This window comes from Xiphophorus couchianus, chromosome 11 (genome assembly GCF_001444195.1).
Source record: "Xiphophorus couchianus chromosome 11, X_couchianus-1.0, whole genome shotgun sequence".
Taxonomy (NCBI): domain Eukaryota; kingdom Metazoa; phylum Chordata; class Actinopteri; order Cyprinodontiformes; family Poeciliidae; genus Xiphophorus; species Xiphophorus couchianus.
In genome coordinates this window covers 18,266,963-18,290,649 of record NC_040238.1, presented here as the reverse complement: position 1 = coordinate 18,290,649, position 23,687 = coordinate 18,266,963, and the positions used below count along the sequence as shown (strand labels likewise).

The 23,687-nt window shown below is 37.6% G+C and overlaps 1 protein-coding gene across 4 annotated transcripts in view; it reads right to left on the bottom strand.

Annotated features, from left to right (window-relative positions):
• Positions 1–23,687, bottom strand: part of dlg4a (discs, large homolog 4a (Drosophila)) — a 90,384-nt gene that overhangs the window by 37,228 nt on the left and 29,469 nt on the right. For 3 of the 4 annotated variants that reach the window (XM_028031599.1, XM_028031597.1, XM_028031598.1), the window contains exon 2: positions 3,785–3,946. In XM_028031599.1, coding sequence (XP_027887400.1) covers positions 3,785–3,946 — 162 coding nt within the window. Of the gene's footprint in view, positions 1–3,784; positions 3,947–16,666; positions 16,808–23,687 lie in introns of those variants that run through there. The other variant, XM_028031596.1, reaches the window with a different exon arrangement.

The window sequence follows — 23,687 nt, the reverse complement described above, 5'->3', positions numbered from 1 at the left end:
ATTGTGGTTGAGCTCATTAAATTTGAACTTTTAATCAAAGTGGTACTAGTGATACAAAAACTCCACAAGCATCTGTAAGCTGATTGAATAAGTAATGATCTGAAGACACTGGAAGGCACTAATCATAATTTTTACTCTCACTTAAACAGAGTTGATTAACACATAACTGCAGATTTTAGAAGAGCAACTTAGAGGAATGAAGCTTCTCTCCTATCACGTTAATTAATATATTTATCAGTTTTCGATTAATCAGCCCATCCTCTTTGACGTACGAGTTGTTTGTTCTGTCTTACATTAACATTTGGATCATCTATCACATTTAAGCACAATCCACACAGAAATGTTTTTTTCTAAAACAGCATGTTCTTTTTGAAAACAACATGGGGCCATTTTCAGAAATGTTTTCATCCACGAGGAAATGGACAAAATACCAAGAACGGTCCAAAACATTATTTTTACCTAGATCTCTTTCTGTCTGAGACTTAAACACAAAGATTAGAAGAAAAAGAAACTAAATTAGGACACAAAAATATAACATTTATTAAAGCTGCAGTATGTAACTTTTATAAAAAATTGTTTTGTTTTTTTTACATATTTGTAGAATCTATGACTATGTCGACTGTGGTATGAGACAGACAATGTGTGGAAAAAATCAAGCTTTTCTGCCTTTTCCCAGTGCTTCCAGTGCTAACTAAAAACAACCAATGAGAACCCGGAGGCGGGTCTTAGTGCTTGTCAATCACAATTTCGTATGGCGATGCTCATCCCCTTTCCTCTCTGCACCCCCCCCTCCACCTTTTTCTCATCAGCAGATCTTGTTGTGAACGCTACGGCTAGTTAGCATAGCCACCAATGATGGCGGACAAACGGTTTTTCTGTAACGGTAAGACAGCAGCGAGTAACATGAGGTTGAGTGACGGCGTCAACGCCTTTCTCCTGGCTCTGATTGGTTGATTTTGGTCGGGAGTGGTGCATTTCTTCAGATGCAATAATAGCTCAGGGAGGCAGTGGAGTCAGATTGATCTTTTCACAGATATCTGTCTCATAACATACAGTCACAATATGGCGACAGTTTAAAAAGACATGTAAAGAAATATATTCTTTATAAAAGTTATTGCAGCTTTAAAACACAATTTGTGATTATCTATCTATCTATCTATCTATCTATCTATCTATCTATCTATCTATCTATCTATCTATCTATCTATCTATCTATCTATCTATCTATCTATCTATCTATCTATCTATCTATCTATTTTTATATATAAGCTGTAACTAAAGTTCCCTTTATGAGATCAGAATGACAATGTTCAGGGGCAATGGTTAGCTCTCCTCACACGAAGAGATGAGTGTATAATTTAAATGACAGCAAGAAATCACAATAAGCCAGCCTTTCTTTGCTGCTTATTAAATGGCAGCATTTCATTTCGGCTCATCTAGGGACTTCACTTCTCTCCGCCTGTGGGAAATATGAAAGAACTGGTCCCCCATCACAGAAAAATAAAAACAGGATCTTCTCACTCTCAATTGGTAAGAAGGTTGTTGGATAACATATGTGGATACATGAGATACATCCTGTTAAAGTGGCCACCGCAGCTTACACCAGTACATTTGTAGTTACAGAAGAATTGAGTTAGTGCACTTCAAGCAAGCTGCTCATGTTCCCACTGATGTCAGCTTGCTTTGCTAATGGCAGCTCTTATGATGTCCGTCTCAGTACAGACACACACCTAAGTGCATCAAGAACTCCATCTTTGTGGGGGGTACGGGGGTTCAATGTAATTTAGCATATTTTATCCATACAAATAATGATGACAGCTTTGTTTTTTAAAAAAAAGCTGACTGGAATCACTTGTGCTCATTTCTCTTTGACCATGCCTGGTTTATTTGATCATATTATCTGCCTATTGTCTGTCCTTAAGGTATCTTGTGTCCAGACGCATTGTGAGTGTAGATATCAGATCGCCTGATGTTCATGTTCATACAGGCTCAAAGCTGATGCATGACGGCACGGCAGGCCATATTTAATTATCAAATAAGATTATGTTCTTATCAGTGCACTTAGGTGGGCAATGCAGGACTCCAAACCAGCCAACATGTGGTGTTACGTTAAATCAGATACTGCTTTGTGTCTGGGTGGTATGATGAACAAAAGCATAATGTCAGCCTGCTTACATCAGGATTTTCCAATGATAAAGAAATTTAGAAGGACACCAACCAATGTAACTTCAACATTTTTAAACAGGGTGTGTGCATTTTTGGTCTAATCAGTTATACGCATGCAATTCCGGATAAAAATAGAAAACCTCACCGTGTCTCTAAATGTCAAGTTGATTCTAGGACTTTAAATACTGTATTTATTTGTATTTTTTTCCAACAACTTTGAGGATTTTTAGCAAAAACAGTTGAAAACACTGGTTTGAATTTATTCAGGATAACAGTTAGAAAATATACATCAGGTTAGGCCTGTCACAAGAACACATTTTGCTGGACGATAAATTGTCCCAGTAATTATTGAGATGAATGATAATGTTGTTGTTTTGAGACCATTTTCAAATAATATAATGGTGATGGTAAAATAATGCAAGAACACATTCTCAAAGATCAGTAAACTTTAAAAATTATAATGAACATTTTACACTGGGACTGGAAGACATTTTAAATATCCAAAATAAACAAAACAGCAGAAACAACAAATCAAAGGAATTATGACATATATGTAAACAGAATTGTCTTTCTAACACAAAAGGGTTAGTTGAGTCCAAAGTACCAGACTGAAGACCAATTTTGGCAGAAAGAAAACAATAAATCACCCAACTGGAGATTTTTGATATCGCAATTAATTGATTTATTGTTTATTGTGACAGGCCTACATATGGTATTTGCAAAGTTTGGTTAAAATGTTCCTTACAAAGTCGTGCCTTGACAACAGGCTTTTTGTAGCACCATCAATAAACTTATGGTGTTTTTTAAACTGAATATAAATAGTTAATCCCACTGAGGAATTTTCTCAACAGATGTAAAGCATATGCCAGCCATGTACTCAGATGACCCTTCTGGATGCCGTGGATGAGGCGTGTGATGACCTCACGGCTGGATAAGACACTGACTCTAAAACTTTCTTTCCACGCTGCATCGCCAAAGAAGATCATCTTTGTGGTCTGGGTGAGAATTTGTGGCCCAGTAGCTGTAGCCACAGTTTATTTCAAAATATCCCTCTGGAGTACACTGTTATATTGACAATATGACAAAGCAATTTGACTGTGTAATCCATACACAACGACTCAAGGACTTGTCATTCTGATGGCACTAACATGTTCATTGACACAGATATTAATTTTTTTGAGAATTTTGTTTTGTTTTTAGGTAATCAATGGTACGTTGCTGTTTGTATGAATTGTTTTGAGAAATGCACTTACTGTTTTTGCAAATGTCAAGGACGATTCGAAAAATGTTCGCGGCCATGCAGACATCTAAATGGAACTGTTCATTAGTAAAGGTTCACAATATAAATATTTGTGAAGACTTCATTATCTTGGTTTTTTAAATTTTGACAGCAAAGTTGCTGCACAAAATGTGTTCCAGATTATTGAAAGAGGAGGTCAATCACTTTGTCAATGCTGCGCTGAATATTAAGCATAGTTGATAAATTACTGGGATCCACAAGCAAAGAAATAATGAATTGCTCTTGAAATGTACTGCATTTGCAAATTGGAGTCCATTGCACTGCATGTTGCAACCTATCCATCCACAATGTCTATAAGTAAACGTGTGCATTTAATACCTTGACAGGAGAGATATGCGTGTGTGGCGTGTAGCCATGTATGGCCTCCATGGCAGCGAGGTTCTTGTCACTCATATGAAGCATCTCTGCACTTTTCCCTGGAGCCAGATGTGCTGGGCTGTGCTCCAAGGGGGGCGTCTCCTCATCCTGGTACCTGTACTTCTGCAAGAAGACACACACACAAACAAAGAGGCACAGATAAGATTATCCAACTAAGAAGATCTCAGGTCCTGGGGTAGTAATTTAATCAGTTAATGTTATCAAAATCATCAGAAATTGAGATTTATTCATAGGAAATGCAACTCTGAAATATAAAAGCAAATTCTGCTGACAACCAAAGCGGTATTCATGTCAGATTGCCTCCTTTAACCAAATGTTGTTAGTCTATAACACAGCTTGTGCATCGCATAACATGTGTGACGCCTACAAGTGAAAAGTGGAGACATAATAGGAACAAAGGCCTTGAAAGAGTTCTGGCATTTTACTTTGAATAGTTATTCTCCCCCACAGCCACATGGAGCTACTAGAGCATTGATTCATGAGTGCTTTATGAGGTAGCAGTTCATGCAGCTTCTTCGTGGCAACCTCACTCCCCTACCAATATCCCACACCTGGGCAACCTGCCAGCAGCCCACTGTTTCAGCCACACATGGTAGGCTTCATTCTAGGCGCGATGACACAAAATCTGCACACTGCGATTTCCATCACAAACACACGAGAAGGTGGGCAGCGCAGTCACACTGGAGATCTGTCACACTGTTCGGTGCCTCGAAGCCTGTATTCAACAAATCCGCATGCGCAACCTCCAAAGCCCCCAGGATCACAATGCTCTCACTGTGCTGCACTGCAGATGTGAAGCACTGCTCTCTAAAAAAGATAAATCCTCAGAAATACATTTTGGTTTGTTGGTTATTCCTGACAATTTCCCACCTCGCTCTTTTTATTTTCGTTTTTTTTTTTGGGGGGGGGGGGCAAAGCAGACGTGGAGAAGGAGGTGCATCGCTGAGCCCTGTCTAAGACGGGCTGCCTAGCAACCGGAGCAGAGCAGAGATTGCAGTGCCACAGTTGGGGCTGGCAGCATCGGTCCTCGATCACATTACACTGAGACAGCAAGAAAGTGAGGGAGAGAAACAGATAAAGATAGAGGAGAAAGCAAATGAGGTCTGGGTAAAATGAAAAAGTGAGACCATCAGCACCGCCACAAAGTGGGGGAGAAAAAAATCAAGATGGAGTAGGACAAATAAAAAGGAGTAATTGTTGAATGCACCGCTCTTTAATTATAGAATAACAAGCTTTTTCTGCACAGTCAGTTATTGCCATATTAATGCAAACGCTGCATCATATAGCCAAGTATCCCTCACTCCCATTTTTTTTTCTCTAACAGTAACTGATAATGATGTAAAATTATTAAGAAACCCTAACAGAATTTGGTACCATTATTAATGTTCATGTATCAGTGGTCAAAACAGCCCACAGCTCCACAGATCTCCCTTTCCTGCAGGACCAACATCCATGGTGCCACTTTGCCTTCTGTCCTGCTGGTGGGGGATGTGACTTTCAGTTCATGGAGCAGGATAGAAGTGCCCTTCTGGAGAGGCATGTAGGAAACTGGGAGGTTAGAAACAGGATTCACAGACATGCAAATTGGATAGGAGCTACTGAAATAAATTAACTTTATATAGTTGTATAATGTATAAGTCAGCATTAAAAAAAAAAAGTTGACTAAAAGGTAACGAATTGGATAAATAATAAATCTGAGTGAAGGGTTTGCTTTTCGTTTTGCAGATGGCCTGAGTGCTTGAGCTTCAGCTCTGTTGTAGAGATAGACAAAAATAAATGTAGGGGCGAAAAATGTTTTCTTTTTCTTCATGTATCAACTAATGTTACCATTGCAGTACAGCCAGAGTCTAAAGGCAGTTAGAAAAGCAGCCATTTAAATCTCAAAGGATGTTAGTTCACTCCTGGTGATCAACAGTTGACTACAAGTAGAAATTAGTGGTTAATGTTTTCATTATCGTCCCAGACAAAATAAATATTTGTCTATTTATCTATCTAATTGAAATTTCTCCATGAAATCAAGTAATGAGGCTTTTTGATGTGTTTATGGCCCTCATGGTTTTTTCCTCACACTGATCAGTCAGGAAGGAGGGCAGAGAGAAAAGAGGGAAGAGAAGCAGCAACAGTCCTGATTTCAAGAGTTACAACCCTAAACTAGATATGCAATAAACTTAGTTGCTGAAAATGCAATAAGATTTAGCTCACAAGAATAAAACTAAGACAGGCCAAATAAATTAAAATATGCTCTAAAAATGTTTCATTGTTATTAAATTCTTTTTCCCTATAAACTATGACATGCTTCCTTGCCTTGCTGAAGAAATACATCCCCAAACCATGATGCTGCCAACACTATGTTTCACAGTGGGGATCAGGGTAAAGAGCAGTGTTTGCTTCCACCACACAGTTTTTTTTTTGTTTGTTTTTTGCAGGTTCCCTAAAAACATTTGATTTAATAATTTGCACCTCACTTTGTGTTGATCCATCACATAATATTCCAACAATATAAACTGGAGTTTATTATAAATTTTAAAAAGTGGGACTGTCAAGATGGTATTTCCCAAGAATCTAAGCAGTGGAGAGTAATCTATCAACATTTGCTTTCAAAATAAATTTATTTCTTATTTGAGAAGTTTTAGATGGGCTTGTTTCAAGCATACTTTGTGGAGGATATATGTTAGCTAATGTGTTTAAAATTCACCCAGACCTAAAGTATGTTGGAATATAAGATCATTCAGTGTATGCTTCCTGAGCTCATCTATTTCATCAGTGGCCAGGCTTTAGAAATAGGTCTTCTATCTGAGCAGCAGAAACTAATCTCTACACATAAAATATGTAGGCCAGAACACCTGCTGGATGGCAGTTAAGAAAGCTTCACACCGCCTCACTCTAAGGTATATAAACCAGCCACATATTAAGTTTATGGCTTTCTATCTTTAAAGTTAAAACATGCGCAGAACGACAACTACTTTCAAAGAGCCGTTTGTCTGTCATGATTATCTGAATTTCTTTTTTTTTTCCTCCAATACAGTCCATCAAAAATACAAACCTTCTCAGTTTATTTTCACTCACAAGTGTCTTTGCAAGTGCTAAACCTCAAACACAGCTTTCATCTCATTTACAGTATCGAGATTGCTGCTGCCAGCCGACACCTACCAGTAAAACTGTTTATTACGTGTATATGCAACAATCAGAAGATTCAGATATCCTGCCAAATGTTACCTTCAGGCGTTTACTCCAGGGCATCTCAGCACAGCACTTTGACAAGTGTTCATGTCCTTTACGGTGCGCGCTTCAACAACAGACTTAACATTCACCATGGGGCAGAGTGCCTAGAGCTGCACGCATCAGGATGCTAGTGTGTGAATCCAGACAACCTAAATAAAAACGGGGAACTATAGCAAAGGAGAGCTTCTTTATTTCCCCCACGGAGACGCTCTAGATTCCCCATCTTCACACAAATATAACTCATCAATTGGGTGGAGTCATTAATCTCAACGCAGTGCAAAACGGGAGCCTCTATTTAAGCAGTTTTTCCAGCATTCTTCATACTATAATGAAGAAATTAACGAAGTTGCATTCACTAATAGCAAAAATGGTTTCCAAGTAAAGGTGATTTAAATTGGATAAAGAGTAAAGAATGCTGCAGTCATATGAAGTAACGTGGAAAAATCTCAGTTGTGTCTTCATAAGGTTAAGTTGTAAGTGGTTCTGAGAGGTAGGTAACTTGTATTAAATTTATTTATTTTTTCCATATTTGTCAAAACCGTCACTATGTTCTTACAGCAGAATATAAGACAGATAATCTGTGAGAAAGTCTAGCTGCCCTGCCTCCTTTCAGTGGTCCTATTGCCATCTCCAGAAATATGCTGCTCAATCAGAAATAACCAATCAGAGCCAAGAAAAAGGTCTTAGCACTGTCAATCATGCTCATGTACGCATTGCTTGGTGTAAGCACCGACTACAACCTCAAGACTGCCGTTTTGCTGCAGCCGGAGAAGCAATTTAATGTTACAAGAAAAATGTTTATCAACTATCGTCGCTGGAAATGCTAACTAATCTGCAAATTCAGTCGGCTCCTCTGTGGAGAAGGAGCTGCAGTGAACCAGGGAGCAAGGGGTGCAGCAGCAAATACACAGGTATGATTACAGTGCTAATGCCCTCCTCCTGGCTCTGACTGGTTGTTCTTGACCCGAGCTTTGCATTTCTGCAGGTGGAAGTAGGATCACATGGAGGAGACAGATTTTTCACAGATTATCTGTCACATATTATACAGTCTGGATATAGTGACAGTTTCAATAAATACAAAACTGTTTTATACAATACAATATATTTTATTGCAAAACTTTCACATGGTAAGTGATTTTCTGGTCGTGCTTTCTGTGAATAAGAAATCCACACAAATAACAATCCTCAAATTGAATAACCACATTAGAGTTATAGATACAGTAAATCGTGCCACATTTTACTGAAACCTGCTTTCTGTGCAGCAAAAAGCTCAAGTGGATGACGTGACTTAATAATATAAGAACGCTGGACTCTTAGAGCCTTCATCTGACTTGTTTTTTGTTATTGTTGGTTTGTATTAAAGCTGTTTCGGAGCATTTAGAGCTTAAGAACACCACAATCTTTAAAAAGTGTGAATTGGACATTTGGTAAAGTAAGTGGGGTCTATAGTGTGACTATCTGTCTGATCTTAACCGCAAGCTTTGCTTCATTAACAAAAAAGAAAGGTCCCCTTCACATCAACCTGAGTGAATGAAAGAACTCACAGTTCAGGTTAGACTTCAGGCAAAGCTCCGCAACTGTGAATTCATCCCATCCCCCCTCCGTCCACTGAAGCATGTGCACACCATTTTTATGCTGAGTGCATGCATTCTGACGTTTGTAGCAGTCACAGTGAGGGATCGTTAGTGTTAATCCCCACCAGTTGTCCGCAAACATATTCAAGCCGGTGGACATCGTTTTACCTCATCTGATGAGGTTCAGGGAAATTAACATGTAGTAAAAAGAGCAAATGATCATAAGGTTTGCTCTTAAAATGAGCCTTTTAAGCACAGAGGGGGTAATGGGTTGAACTAAGTGGGTAAACAGCAGCTTGGTATTGGATTCTAGGTAACAAAGAGGGAAATCTAAATTTTCCTTTAAGTTGATTCAGGCCAACTGAAATACAACAAAAAAAGATTGAAAAACGGCTCCTTTTGTTGCTGATCTTATGATTAGCAATGATTTTCTTTCACTGGCACGTGTCCATTTTCACTTGTTGTGAAAAATGCTGCATTAAAGTATTTTGCTATTTAAGAATATTTGAAACCTGTTGGGCAAGTAACTGTGACTCTGTTTGGACTTCAATGAATCTCAAAACTGATTACATTTTACAGCTTGCTGATGCATGTCTGTGTACCAAATGCTTACTGGGGTGTATCGCAGAAACATAATGACCTTTTTCTGACAACACAATTAATTCAGTTTATTCTGCATTAGCTTCCAACCCACCTCTGGTTACTGGTAAAGCTTTAACTGGTAGTTTTTGGTTTAATTCCTTTAAGACAGGTATTCCATGTTATAACATCATGGTTATATTCATAAAAGATAGTGTCAGCAGTGTAACACAGACCGACGCAAAAAATGTATGCGTTAACTTTGGTCTCTAAATGTGCTGCACATTTTGTGGCCATTCTCAAAATAAACTGTTCTGACAAAATTGTAGCTATTTTTGTGATTTTAAGTTTTTTTGTTGGACAATTATTTAAAAAAATAAATAGAAAAATTAGATGGTATGATTCCTGTTTTTTAAAGTAAATGTAAAACGTACTTATAATCAACTTTTGGCACCTACCAGTCAGCAGCCTATATAATGATTCCTAAAATATGAGTTTTATCTCAGTAATAGTTAAATTGCAGCCATGTTTTTTAAAGTTGTCAAACCTCATGTACTTTTGTCTGACGTGTGTGACACTCTCTTCTCATTCATCTTTGTTCTGGTGACTGCTGGTGTCATGTTTATGAAATATGACAGATTAGGACCCCTGATCCAATCAAAAATAACTTCATGGGATCTCCTGCTGGTAAAGATATTTTGTTGGAGAAACAAACGTATTATGTCACTTTTTTGATGTCCTAGCAGACAATAGGTAGAGTATGACACATTACTTTATAATAATAATAATAATAATAATACATTTTATTTGAAAGGCGCCTTTCTGGCACTCAAGGACACCGTACAGAGAACGAAAAATAGCAAAAAACAATAAAATATAGCAATTAAAAATAGGTAGAATAAATACACAACAATGTATCTATATAAAATCTATATGTAAATCTATGTAAAAAATCTATATAAAAATCAAGCAAACCAATTGTGTCATGTTGAAAAGGCAGATCTAAAAAGGTGTGTTTTAAGTTCGGTTTTAAATTTAGGGAATGAATTTATGTTTCTAAGGTGAGGTGGTAGGGAGTTCCAGAGTTGGGGGGCAGAGTGACTGAAAGCTCTGCTCCCCATGGTAGTAAGACGGACAGAGGGGACAGACAAATGGATAGAGGAGGATGATCTGAGGGAACGAGAGGGAGTGGCAAGATGAATAAGATTGGAAAGATATAGTGGGGAAATATTGTAAAGAGCCTTAAAAGTATACAGAAGAATTTTGTATTCTATGCGGAACTTGGTAGGCAGCCAATGAAGTCTTTGCAAGATAGGAGTAATGTGGTGCATGGATGGGGTTTTAGTAATGATACGGGCAGCTGAGTTCTGGACCAGTTGAAGCTTATGAAGAGATTTCTGGGTGAGACCAAACAGAAGGGAGTTGCAATAGTCCAGGCGTGATGTCACAAGACAGTGAACAAGAATGGCAGCGGAATGGGAAGTAAGGGAGGGGCGAAGACGGTTGATGTTGCGTAGATGAAAATAAGCTGACCGGGTAATATTGTTAAGATGAGACTGGAAAGAAAGGGTGCTGTCAAGAATAACACCCAGACTCTTTACCTGAGGGGAGGGGAAAACGGAACAGTTATCAATTTCAAGACTAAAGTTTTTGATTTTGGCCAGATTAGATTTAGTACCAATGAGAAGGACCTCCGTTTTATCACTATTAAGCTTAAGTAGATTAGAGGAGAACCAGGATTTAATTTCAGTCAAGCAATCAGTAAGCGAGGATGGTGGAAGGTTTAAATCAATGGTTTAAATCAATGGTTGCTAAAATGGGTATGAATTGGTTAATTTTGTGGGAAACTAACTTTTAAAAAACACTACATTTTGTGCTGCCATTTTTATTGCTTACTGAAAGTGGGCCAGCATTGCATGGATCATTTTCCATCCCTCCATCCGTTATCTAAACATGCTTGTCCTTGGGTGGAGACGGTGGAGGGGGGTTGCCTATCTCAAGCAGTGATTGGGCGAGAGGCAGGGTACACCCTGGACAGGACGCCATTTCATCGCTGGACAAGGTGTCATTGTCATTAGGCTCTATTGTGAAAGATCTAATTGGTTTAATTTAAAACATAGCATCAGTAATTATTTCTAAATCAATCACATCGATTAATCCGGTTATAATATTGCTCTATGATATGTATTTTTGAGTGGATTTTGAATATTGAATAAATTAGTACCAGTAGTTTATGTGTTTATTGTCCAGAAAATGAAACTAAATGTATATCAAGCTGATATTACATGGTTAAATCACCGGACCATTTCTTTGAGTAGAGCCTGAAGTTGACTGCTTAACTGTTTTAAACACTGTTTTAAAAATAAAACGTGGTTCTATGACATTTTGATATGTCATGCATAATAAAAAAATATCCACACCTCAATTTGTTGGGAACATGCTGTTCCCAACATATAGTGAAATAGCTAAATTTATCTTTCCTAGCAAAAACAGTAGAGCCCCAACAATGCCCAGAGGTGGAGGAAGGGAATGGCTGCATGTCAATTCAGTTTAGTTCAGTTTATTTGTATAACGGTGTTACGCTTTGCGCCATGCGGCCAGATAAAACTCTGGTCACGGCAGCACACTCTCTGGCATCTTAATTAAATTAACTAAAAATACTTTTGTTACTATGTTGTGATAGTATAGTTTAAAGTAGATAATCAGTAGCATAGCACAGATCAAAGTGGACGGAGTGAGCAGCATGTACATGAGATGATTGACAGTGCTAAGACCCTTCTCCTGGCTCTGATTGGTTGTTTCTGACCAAGCTGTGTATTTCTGCAGACGGCAGTAGGACCACATAGAAGAGATAGAGGAGCTTGATTTTTTCCCCCCACAGATTATCTTTCTATTAATATTCTCATGAGATAGGGACAGTTTTAACAAATATATGAAAGAATCAAAGCAACACTCCAGTTATGTTTTTGATGAGAGAGTAACTTTATAAGATGATATAAAACTCAGATTTGATTTCAGATAATATCTCTCATTTTCTCTCTCTCTTTCTCTTTCACTCATTCTCTTCTTTACATTGTAAGATTGTGTGATATTGTATGTGTGCACTTATTTGCACTTCCAAACTGTTAGAAGTGCAAATAATTGTCATTTTAGTTAAAACTTTCATGCTTTAAATTTGTATCAGCTGCGTTAAGTTTGATCTTCATTAAATCTCGTGGAATGTTTTTCTGGCTTGCAAGGGGCAAATTGAATGCAATATTTTATTGTCAGTGTACTAGTACTACTTGAACATTTACTTGCTTCAGGCACATCATTTTTCTGTACAGGCACACACACAAAACAGAACAAGGTTACAAGGCAGATGCGAGCTTCAATGTTTCTGTATCAGTTGATTGCGATTTAAATAAATAAAATAGGTCAAAAACAAAGGGAGAAAAAATATTTTGCATACAGTGAAGACCAGACAACAAAGAGAAGCAAAGTCCTTCCTTTTTTGTTTTGTGCATCATCTGATTGGCTGCCCGGAAGTGAGTGGCAGCAGATCATTTTCATATCTGTTTCCCAGTAAAGATATCACTGAATCAATTCCCCCAATGAGATAATTATCGATCCTGAAACCGAGATGAAGGCGCCCTGGTCCCTGAGTTGTAAATCATTCATCACATGAACACTCTGTTCCCATCAAAACTCGATCCTCTGTCTATTGCTCCGTCTCCCAGGGCCCTGCACTGTGAGTGCGCCGCTGAATCATCGCCTGAAGACAAACTCCAGTGAGGGCAGCTGTTTTTGATTAAATGCTGCGAGGCCGCTGATGAGCATTAAGCATAAAAAGCACATTAAAGCACTGATGAATGCTAGCAAAAAAAGCAAAAACCTTCCTTAATTAAAGTGTAAAATCAGAATTTGTGGCAGGTTTTGATAAAGAACAGAGGTTATGCAAATATATTCCTTAGATCATCACCTTGGGAAAGTTCTCCTATGGAAGAAGTTTTACAAAGACAGTCCTCTTGAGAATAATAAAAACAAGAGCATAAAACATAAAATATTGATAGCTGCAGCCCATAAAGGAGCATTCTAACACATTGTTGTACATTGCAGCAATATACTGTACATCTCCAAGATGATCCAAATTAATTCCCACCTATATCAACTTCCCAGGAGACTGCGACAGAGTAAACAAAGCTGTTAGGATTACTGAACCTGCACACAAATATTGGCCTTGAAAGAAGAATGCAGGTGGCAGTCATGAACCCTTTTCATTATTAACAGCAGAAAAATGGAAAGCTTAGAGATAAATGTCTCAGTGTCATCACAATACAGCCATTAGACACCTACACACAGGGATATTAGTGGCATATCAACTCTTAATTAGAGATTATCAAACATTTATTAAATATTTATTGTAATATGCCTGATTCTAGAAGAAAATGAGCAATACTTAGAAGTATTTTTCACATGTTCTCAAAGTGCAGCACATTAGTTACAGTAATTGTGCTCAATATTAATAACTTAATATTGTGAAGTTGGCTTTTGAATATGAAAGCTAAGATGATGACTGCAGATGAAAGTCCCACTTAATGTTATTCACTTCCAAGGACATGCAAACCCTTCCTTTAGGATGGAGAACTAATTCAGACTTATATACAGTACAGACCAAAAGTTTGGACACACCTTTCTAATTCAATGGGTTTTCTTTATCTTCATGACTATTTATAAGGCAATAAATCCCACTTATTAACCTGACAGGACACACCTATGAAGTGAAAACCATTTCAGGTGACTACCTCTTGAAGCTCATCAAGAAAATGCAGAGTGTGTGCAAAGCAGTAATCACAGCAAAAGGTTGCTACTTTGAAGAAACTAGAATATAAGGGGTATTTTCAGTTGTTTTACACTTTTTTGTTTAGTGCATATTTCCACATGTGTTATTCATAGTTTTGATGCCTTCAGTGTGAATCTACAATGTCAATAGTCATGAAAATAAAGGAAACTCATTGAATTAAAAGGTGTGTCCAAACGTTTGGTCTGTACTGTAGGTTTAATCATTTTGGGAAGTATTATACACTATATTGTAAATAATCCTTTGTTAATTTGCATATTGATAGGTAGTCATTAATTTGTATTAGTTTTGTAGGAATTAAATGTTTGAAACACTATTAGAGACCAAATCAAAGCACAATATACTTATAAAAATATATTTCTTAAATACATCTGTGATGTATTGAGAAAATGAACAGATAAATTAGCTGCCAATTAAGTAATCCAAAAAGCAAAATCAATTTTATCCTTATATTACTCCATTATCCTGGACATATTGAGCAGAAATCATTGAGATCAGAATCAAAAAAGTGACATAATATGTTTGATCACCAGTAGAAAGTATGTTTAGTTCATTTAGTTCTATTTCTTTTAAATAATTTTCAGTAAACAGTTTTGGAAATCTAATGTTTTTCCTGCATTCTCTACCTAATAAAACACAGACTCTACTCATTTGTAAAACAAACATTAAGTACGATTATTACAGTAAATCACTAAGAAAAGATGCTGAAGACAGTTTACAATTGTGGAGTTATGATATCGCAAGATGGATGATTGTAGCCTAAACCCTGGATAAAAATTATTATACTGCATGGAAGCAGGAGCAAGGTGGGTTCAAGAACACAAGGGAATATCTGTACTTGTAATACACCGAGAACAGCAGGACCACCTTCTCAGCAAACATCCACAAACCAGCTGCATCTTTCAAATATGGAAATTCAGCTCAACAATAAACCATATCAATGATGTATGCTATGCTATGTAGCTAGCTCATATTATAAGCACACGTATAAATCAAAAGAGGGCAGCAAACAAGGATGAGGGAACAATGAACAAAAAACTGTAAAATGAATTAGCTCCTGTGGTAAAATTGTAAAAAAAAAAAAAAAAAGGTTGAAAACAAATTCAGTTTTCATAAAGCAGCACAAAGCAATGAAGTTTGTAATCTATGAGGAATAAAATGTATATGCTGCAACATATTTGTTTTCAACAAAAGCAACTGTTAGAATATACAGTATGTTGGTACTATTGGCAGAACTTTGGACAACCCACTTTTTGCCCCCACGGTTTCTCTACAAGATCTACTGGGAGTTCTGGAGCGCTGAGAGTTGTGGGCTGACTGAAATGCATCATTTTTAAACATCCAGGCATTTCAAAACGTTTTGATGTGATGCCCTCAAACAACATTTAGAGTCTTTGGAGGAAAAACATGCCCATCACAGATAATCCATCATACTTAGCAATAGTCACAAGATGCTTGTCCATATATCCAATTTTTGTTTTACATGAAGTCCACCAGTTTACGTTCTCACAGTTTCACTTAAAATCCAAACAGAGTTTAGGAAACACCACATAATTGTGTTTGTTTTGGGAGTATTGCAATGAGAAACCTTTTCTGTCCTGCCATCACACCCTGTCTACTGTTTTCTATGGAAACCCAAAGATGACAATCCTTGCTACAGTTCTCTAACAAAAATTCGCAGACATTTTTTTTAATCACACACAAATTAAAGGTTACATGTTTTGTTTTTAAATCTTGAATAAAATATTCAAATATGCTTACCACTAGCATGTCCCACAAATATCTTTTTGTTTTTTTAAATGCAGCGATGATTTGGCATTGTAGTGCTTACGGACAGTCATATAGAGGGAAAGTCTCAACTGTACCCGCTTTGCAATTACTTTCACCTGGAAGAGAGGCAAAATCTATGATAGAATGAAAAAACATAAAATCTTTGCAACAAACCCAAAACATCTAAAAAAAAAAATGCACACAACTTAACAAGAAAGGCTGTTTTCTCTGATAAGCAGCAGGCAACCACTGCTCAGTTTTGATTAGGAACACAACAAGGATGGAAGGGAACAGCGGGGGCACAGTTCATGTTCCCTGGTTTGCAGATGGGATTATGCCTCTGTGTCAGTGTATGGTTTCCCTGATGATGAATGATATCTAAGTGGCCCTGAGCATTAAAGTGCATCTCCCAAGGTCAAAATCCTATCATGCAATTTGCTCTGCTGGGCTGCAAAGAAGAAATGTGAACCTAAAGGCTTTATTTTTAGCCCTGCTGTGAGCAGAGCTCTGAAAATGAACGATGTCTCGTTTATTTATTAGAAGTAAACATTGTTATTTTTATTTTTATTTTTTGCTAATACCAAGGAATAGCTTTCAGCAATACCATCCTGCTGTGCGTAAATGGGAATCGGTCATTTATGAGAATAAACGCTGGGTCGCCCGGTGCTTGTAAGGTAAAACCGGGGTTGTGTGTGGAAGGAGTCAGTGATGAAGAAATAATAGATAAGCTAATCAACCCGACAGACAAAAGGATCAGCCGCGGAAACAAACCAGAACGGCGTTTCCCCCTCTCCAGAGGCCTCGTTTCTTTGAATACAGATTTGCATGTTGGCTCACCTTACACCCGAACATAAGAGAGAGGGTCCGGTTGCTGCAGATGACCTTACACTGGCACATGACCGGTGAGAGACACTTTAAATTCCTGACAGGCAGAGACATCAGTCCGGAGCCTCACAGACTCACTCATGCACAGCACCGCACGATCAGAGAAGCCAGAGCTCAGCCGAGGCTGAGGAATGTGGGGATGGATGGAAGGGTCGCTGATGCCCCGGTGATAAAAAAAAAAAAAAAAAAAAGACAGAAAGAAAAAAAGGGCCGCCTGCCCCGCTGCGGCCGCAATACCGTCGCTTTTCTCAGTGTCCGATATTTGCGCTCGCACGTAACTGTAAAAAATGAAAATCATTCATCTCTGTCTCGACGATGAACGCGTGAGTCCACACGTTTAGACTAAAGGTTTGGAGCAGCAGGAGCATCATTCACAGTTTGTTTCCTGCTCTCTTTTACCCCGCTCTCTGCTTGAGTACCCGTAAAGTTTGTACACAAAGCGCAGCTGGATTCTGAACAGCGAGCCGCACAGAGTCCAAATAGTGATAAACCGCCTACCATCCTATAAAACGGAATTTAAAAAAAAGAGTAAATTACACACAATTATATATTTTAAAGAAACTACACAGGAGGGTTGGGAAACATTTTCAACGTTGTAGCTTGCTTGTTTGCTCTCTACATGTAACGGCGTGATAGCTGCGCCCCCTGTTGGCTTGAAATAGAATGAAGCAACTGGAGCTCTCCAAGGTGCTAAACCCTAAAAGTTGTGGACGCATAAATGTTATTTATTCACAGGACTGACACACTGGCTGCTCGTGTCTGTCATCAATTTCACGTGGCAACATACATGAATCCACGTGCAGACTTTTGTCCCTATTCTTTTAAAAGGGCAGAATTCATTCATATCTGGACGGATGATGATCTTTATGTTCACAACAAAAACAGAGATGATTTTTATGAATGATTTGATTCACACGGCAGACACCAGATCGAGAGAAAGATTTTTTTTCTTAGCTTTTTTGATACACCTACATGTTTTACATTAACAACTACTTCTAATATTGGACCAAGATAACCTGAGCAATTACAAAAAGCAATTTTCAGATCAGGGAAATAACCTATTGTGCTTGTGTTTATGTTTTTACATATGCCAGACAGGTTTTATCCAAAGTGACTTACACATGTGGGTGTAACAATGCAGTTGGAATCAAAACTACTAATACGCCACTTAAAAGGACGACCACTATCAGGTTTTGACAGGTGACAGTGTAGAAATACAGTAAAGGCAGAGAGGGAATTGCAGAAAGAGAAAGTTGATACAGGGAATATGAAGGTACAGTGTGTGTGCTGGGACAGGAGATACTCTGGAGGACTAGATCTTCAAGAGTTTATTGAAGATGGACAACAATGTATCGGTTCTGGTTACACTTGGTAGGTCACTCCACCATCTTGGAACAACAGTGGATTTTCTTGAGCGTGGTGTTGAACTGAAAGCTCACAATTCCTTGATTGAAATTGTTTTTTTTTGTTTTTTACCTAGCAACTTCTGGGGTCAACTACTGTCATCAAGATTTTTTTTTTTTGCATCATTATGGAGGACTACTGGCCCACACATCTTCAAAAACAGTTTCCAAAACCTTTGCTTTCTTGAGCCCTTCAGAGATGCACTTGCCTGCATGTTTTTGACCATTGTGCTGCTATATAACCAAAGTGCACTTGAGCTTAAGATCACCAAACGATAGTTGGACATTCTCTTTCAGAATCGTTGCCATTGATGTGAAATCGTAGTTCCAACTATGGTGGCAAGAATTCAAGCTCCTGAACAAGACACCAATGAATATCAAGCTACCACCATATTCTCTTTTCTTTTCTTTTCTTTTGAAATGCTGTGTCAGTTTATGCCCAGATGTAATAGCACACACCTTCCAAAACATCACATTTTCATCTCATTTTAATCTCAGGTCTTGATAATTCAGTTGCATGTATCTAGGGTAATATTTTTGAAAAATGTGAGATAACTTTTGAGTTGTTTTTGGCCAGTATTGGTTTACACTTTGGAGCTCTGTCACTAGTGCCATATTTGCCCTTCTTACTCCTGAATCATGAACAGATAGCCTTAACTGGAAAAAGTGAGATTAGATGTTGTTCAAGGTTATTGTGCGACCTCCTGAATGAATCGTAAATGCAGTCTTGAAATAACTTTAGTAGATCAACCACTCCTGGGAGGGGATCACAATTTTTCCATGTTTTCTATGTCTGTGGAAAATAGCTCTTTGTGATCCAGTGGAGTTTCAAACCTAAGAAATTGTTTGTAACCCTATTTTGACTAATAACAGATTTTGTTTTAAATTTATCCTTAAATTATTTTAGATCAGGACATAATGAGTTAGTTTTTAAAATCTCTCAGAATACTTAATATTGTCATTGTTGTATTCATGAGAATCCCTTCATTCTACAGATCCATTGTAAACATTGGTGATGTAACTGAACTTGGTTTAAAAAAAAGTTATTCACAATTTAAAAAGGGCAAGGCAATTATAGTTGAACGTAGGACCAGGTTGATTTGGTTAGATTTCCAACCTTAATAGTTGAAATCATCATTTAAAACAGCATTATAAATTTACTCAGGTTATCCTTGGCTGATATTAAAATTAGTTTAAAGATCTGAAACGATGCAAATATGACAAAAAAATCAAAAACAGAAGATCTCTGGTGTGAAATGTTGTTTTTTTTCCCCCACTTCACCATTCCTCTAGTCAGAGTATTTATTTCCTGTAAATGTAATAGTAGCTGTGCAGAGAAGGCAGGCCACTTTTCAAAGCAGATGTACCGAATGAGGTTAGAGTCAGACTAAGTGTTTAAAAGCCCACTAAATAAAAAATACATTGTAAAAAAAAATCTATGTTACTGGTGCTAGCAGTGGCAACCGTTTTTGCTGAATCTGCACTTGTTCTGTTGAAGGCTATTGTTTCACCCACCGGGCTTATACAGCTGCCCCATACTAAAAAGAGATCACACTGTTCCTCAACCTTCATCCAAAATATGATCTGAATGGGAAATTCAGGAAAGTTTGTTACTGTAAAAGTTTTTGCTTTGAAGAAAACTAATTTTCCTGTCATATGTTTTTGGTTTCCACCAACGCCCACTTACACCCAGTCTTATTGAAATGTCTTTCACAATTTCTTGTTGGACTTTAGATGCTTTTTTTCTGTTTTGTTCCCATAATTGGCAACACATTGTCCAATGTGGTCTTTTAGAAGGTAAGGAAAATAAACACGTATCAAAAAAAAAGAAGAAGAATTGATATCTTTATTGCAAAAATGTGGATAAAAACTAGAGAAGTTCAAAGAAATACTTGAAAAAAATTAGAAGGAAGGTTTTAATTAGTGAAGCAAAGTACAAAAAAAACAATAAATGGCTCAGGCCTTTTGGACAATAATGCAAACCATATTTGTTTTTATTTTGAACTTGGCTGGATAAAGAAAGAATCGATTCATTTTCTTTTCCCCCACTGTGTTTTAATCCCTCTTAATCATATTAATAATTTGTACACCTTTGCCAAATAATTGTTCATGCTTTAGTGCTGCAGAAAGTAACTTTTATAAAGAATATGTTTTTTGCATATTTGTTAAAACTTTCACCATGTCGTGACATTGTTATAAGACAGATAATCTGCGAAAAGACCAATCTCCTCCACATCCTCCATGTCCTACTATTGTCATCTGAAGAAATGCAGGGCTCCTGACCAAACACAAACCAATCAGAGCCAGGAGGAGGATTTTGGTGCTGTTGCTCCTAAACAATTACATTCATGTGCTAATGGTGGAGAAACAACTTACAATTACAGAAAGAATCATTTATCTTTGTTTATTGGTGGCCCTGCTGACGAGATTAAGCATTCACAACAGGCTATGATAGCTGCAGCCTAGCACAGAGCAATGGGGGAGAGAGGGTGAGCAGCGTCACATAAGATTGTGATTGACAGTGCTAAGACCCGCCTCCTGGTACTGGGAAAAAGCAGAGAAGCTCAATGTTTTCACAGATTAACTGTCCCACACCACACTGTCAGGACATAATGACAGTTCAACAAATATGTACAAAAAATATATATTTGTTTTTAAATAAAAGTTACATTATGCAGGTTTAAACATATTTTTATATAATACTAGCCAAAAATAACATCAGATTTCTATCCTTTACTTGTGATATCTGAATAGCAGCTACACTCACACTAGAAATACATTTTACTAAAATATATGTAAATGTTGAAATAGGTCATCAAAAAGGTGTCCTATGCCCCTTACAGCAATTCTTTACAGGAATGTAACAAAACATACTGTTTTTGGGACAAGTTTGAACAAGAGATAGTGAACATGCTTTGAGTAATTCATCCTTTTCTAGCAGACTGGTGATACTGTGTGTTAACATCTCTAAATATCTGTAATAAAGTAGAAGAATAATCACACTGAACACTTTCCACAGGAATGAACAATATGTTATCCACTATCCTCCTAGATGCCCCCTGCATTTCTTTGTGCTGCCCTGTTGAGTCCACAGGGTGGAGTGAGAGAACCAGGTAGTCCGGATTTAAATATTGTGCATTCATCTCAGAACCGACTGCGGCTCAGGGCTCAAGGCTCCCTGGGTGATGTCAGCGTTAAATCGAATACAGAGACCCATCTCTATACATCGGTGTCCTGCTGATGGTTCTTTTAATGTTATCCTCCCCCCAGAGCGTGGGGGGATTTCCTGGGAAATCTGCAACGTGCCAAACTCATTAGCAACTTCACCACGTCCACACACAGGCAAGTGATAACCTCCAACACCGATTAAAGGGTTGGTTTCAGCTTAATAGATTCCTCTCTTTTAAAGATACAAATACTGTCAAAAAAGAAAGACACTGAAAACCAGTATTTTTTTTTAAATCATTTTACCAGAATATACAACAGGGCAGCAACACAATTTATGAAAAATCTGTATATCTATATATTTTTTTTTATTAAATCAGCAAACAAGCAGTGTGGGAATGAATAAACATCTATACTGTAAACTATTGATATAATTTGAGTTAAGTGGCTTTTCCTCTCCAGCTCAGTCTTATGTAAGAGCGGGAGTCACATGGAAATCTGAAGCGTGGTGTGCTGAGCATAGCATTATCATCCTAATGCTGCATTGTATGAAAGAGAGAAAAGAGAGAGAGAAGCAGGGAGAGAGAGAGAGAGAGAACGACATCCCCAAAAGAGTGTTTCCATGACAACATCTGCAGGGGGTGGTAGATACCTAAAAATGGTCCACTCTCCATTGAATTAGATTTTTCCTTTGTTACTGTGTCTGTAACTGTACGACTTTAGCAACGTCGTGTGTTAAATCAGAACTATATATATCAAGAGTGTTATCTTTGAGATTTTATTTTATTTTTTTGCCAAAAAGATAGAAAATAAGTGAGCGTTGTCTATTTAAGGTTGGCTCTCTGTGACTGCCAGTGCCAAAACACTGTGCTGATTCAGTCCTGGGTTCAGAGCCAGATGTGACACATATCATTCACACACATTTCTGAAAAAATAATTTACTACAATACACGAAGTAAGACATACATGGTTAGATTATGCAGTATGTGCATTAACGGTGTCGAAAACAAGTATTGTTCCGCTAACCAATTTAGGGATTTGTGCTTTTTTTCCACACTTAAAGACTTGAGGTCATCCCAAAAATTACAAAACTTAATTTGCTCCCTAAACCTAATAACTGGTTGCACCACCAATAGGGCAGCAGCAGTAGCAATCACACTGTTTGTGATGATACCTATCTTCCTGAAACAAACAGCATATTAACAGTGTAATGTGCATTTATTTTGTCCTTGGAAAAATCAAATTCCAAGGGCAAATTTGTGACAGTATCATCATAGATTGGAGCTGAAACAAAGACTTAAATGCTCAAATGCTCCAGAATATATGTTGAAACATACTAGAAGTCTATTTCTGGTCTTATGCCTCTTGTGATGTCAACCCAAATACAAAAAGGTAGAATAATTAGTTTTTTCCTGGGGCGTTCTTTTGAACACTTTGTGTTTTGTAAAAACCTTCAATTTAAATATACACTTCATTAATCAGTTGTGTTTTTTATTGTCAGTCTTCATTTGTGAGTGGAAAAAATAAACTCAGTGTCTTGGCCTCCTTAACCAAAAATAAATTGTGACAATCACTACAAACTTTAAACTACCATTTTCACTTGCAATCTTAAAGTGGCATTTTCTGTTTAGTTGACATGAAGGAAGGGTGGGAAGGCGGGATCAGCTTAAAAAACAATATTTCAAGCTTTGATCAGACCTCAAAGATTATTCAGAAATGAAAACCATGGCACCTACCATTCCACTAATGTGATCAAAGATGCACTAAAAAAGGTTTGTGGTAACTCTGGAGGCACAGCAGCTCAAACAAGAGACTTTAGTGACAAGAAAACTGTTAGGCCTGCCCTTCACATAGCTGGTCAGAGTGGCAAGAAACCAATGTTCAAAGTAAAGCATAAGAAGTTCAAGTCTTAACACCCATTTAGAAAAAACAACAAACATGGAGGAAGACCAACCGAGACTGAAAATTGGTTTCATGCATAATGCTATGACTGAAGATGACCATTGAACATGAACCATGAACATACCATCCACACCACGAAACATGGTTTTGGCAGCATAACGCTATCAGCATTCTTTCTCAACAGCAAGGACAGGTTAAAAAAAAAAGTGAGTTGTTGGAAAGATGGCTGCTAGACCACATGAAAATCCAAAAGACTTGAATAGAGTTACACCATCCAGTAAGACAGGACAACAACTGGAAACATACGGCCAGAGCTGCAGTAAGGTTCATTCAGGTGATCGGACCTAAATCCAACTGAAAACCTTTGGCGCAACTCAGAACGACTAAGATTCAACTATTTTACAAAGAAAAATGGGCAAAAATATCCATATTTAAATGTCTAAAGATTGTGCATTGCAGTGAAAAGTTGTTCTGCAAGGATTGATTCCAACAGATGGATACAA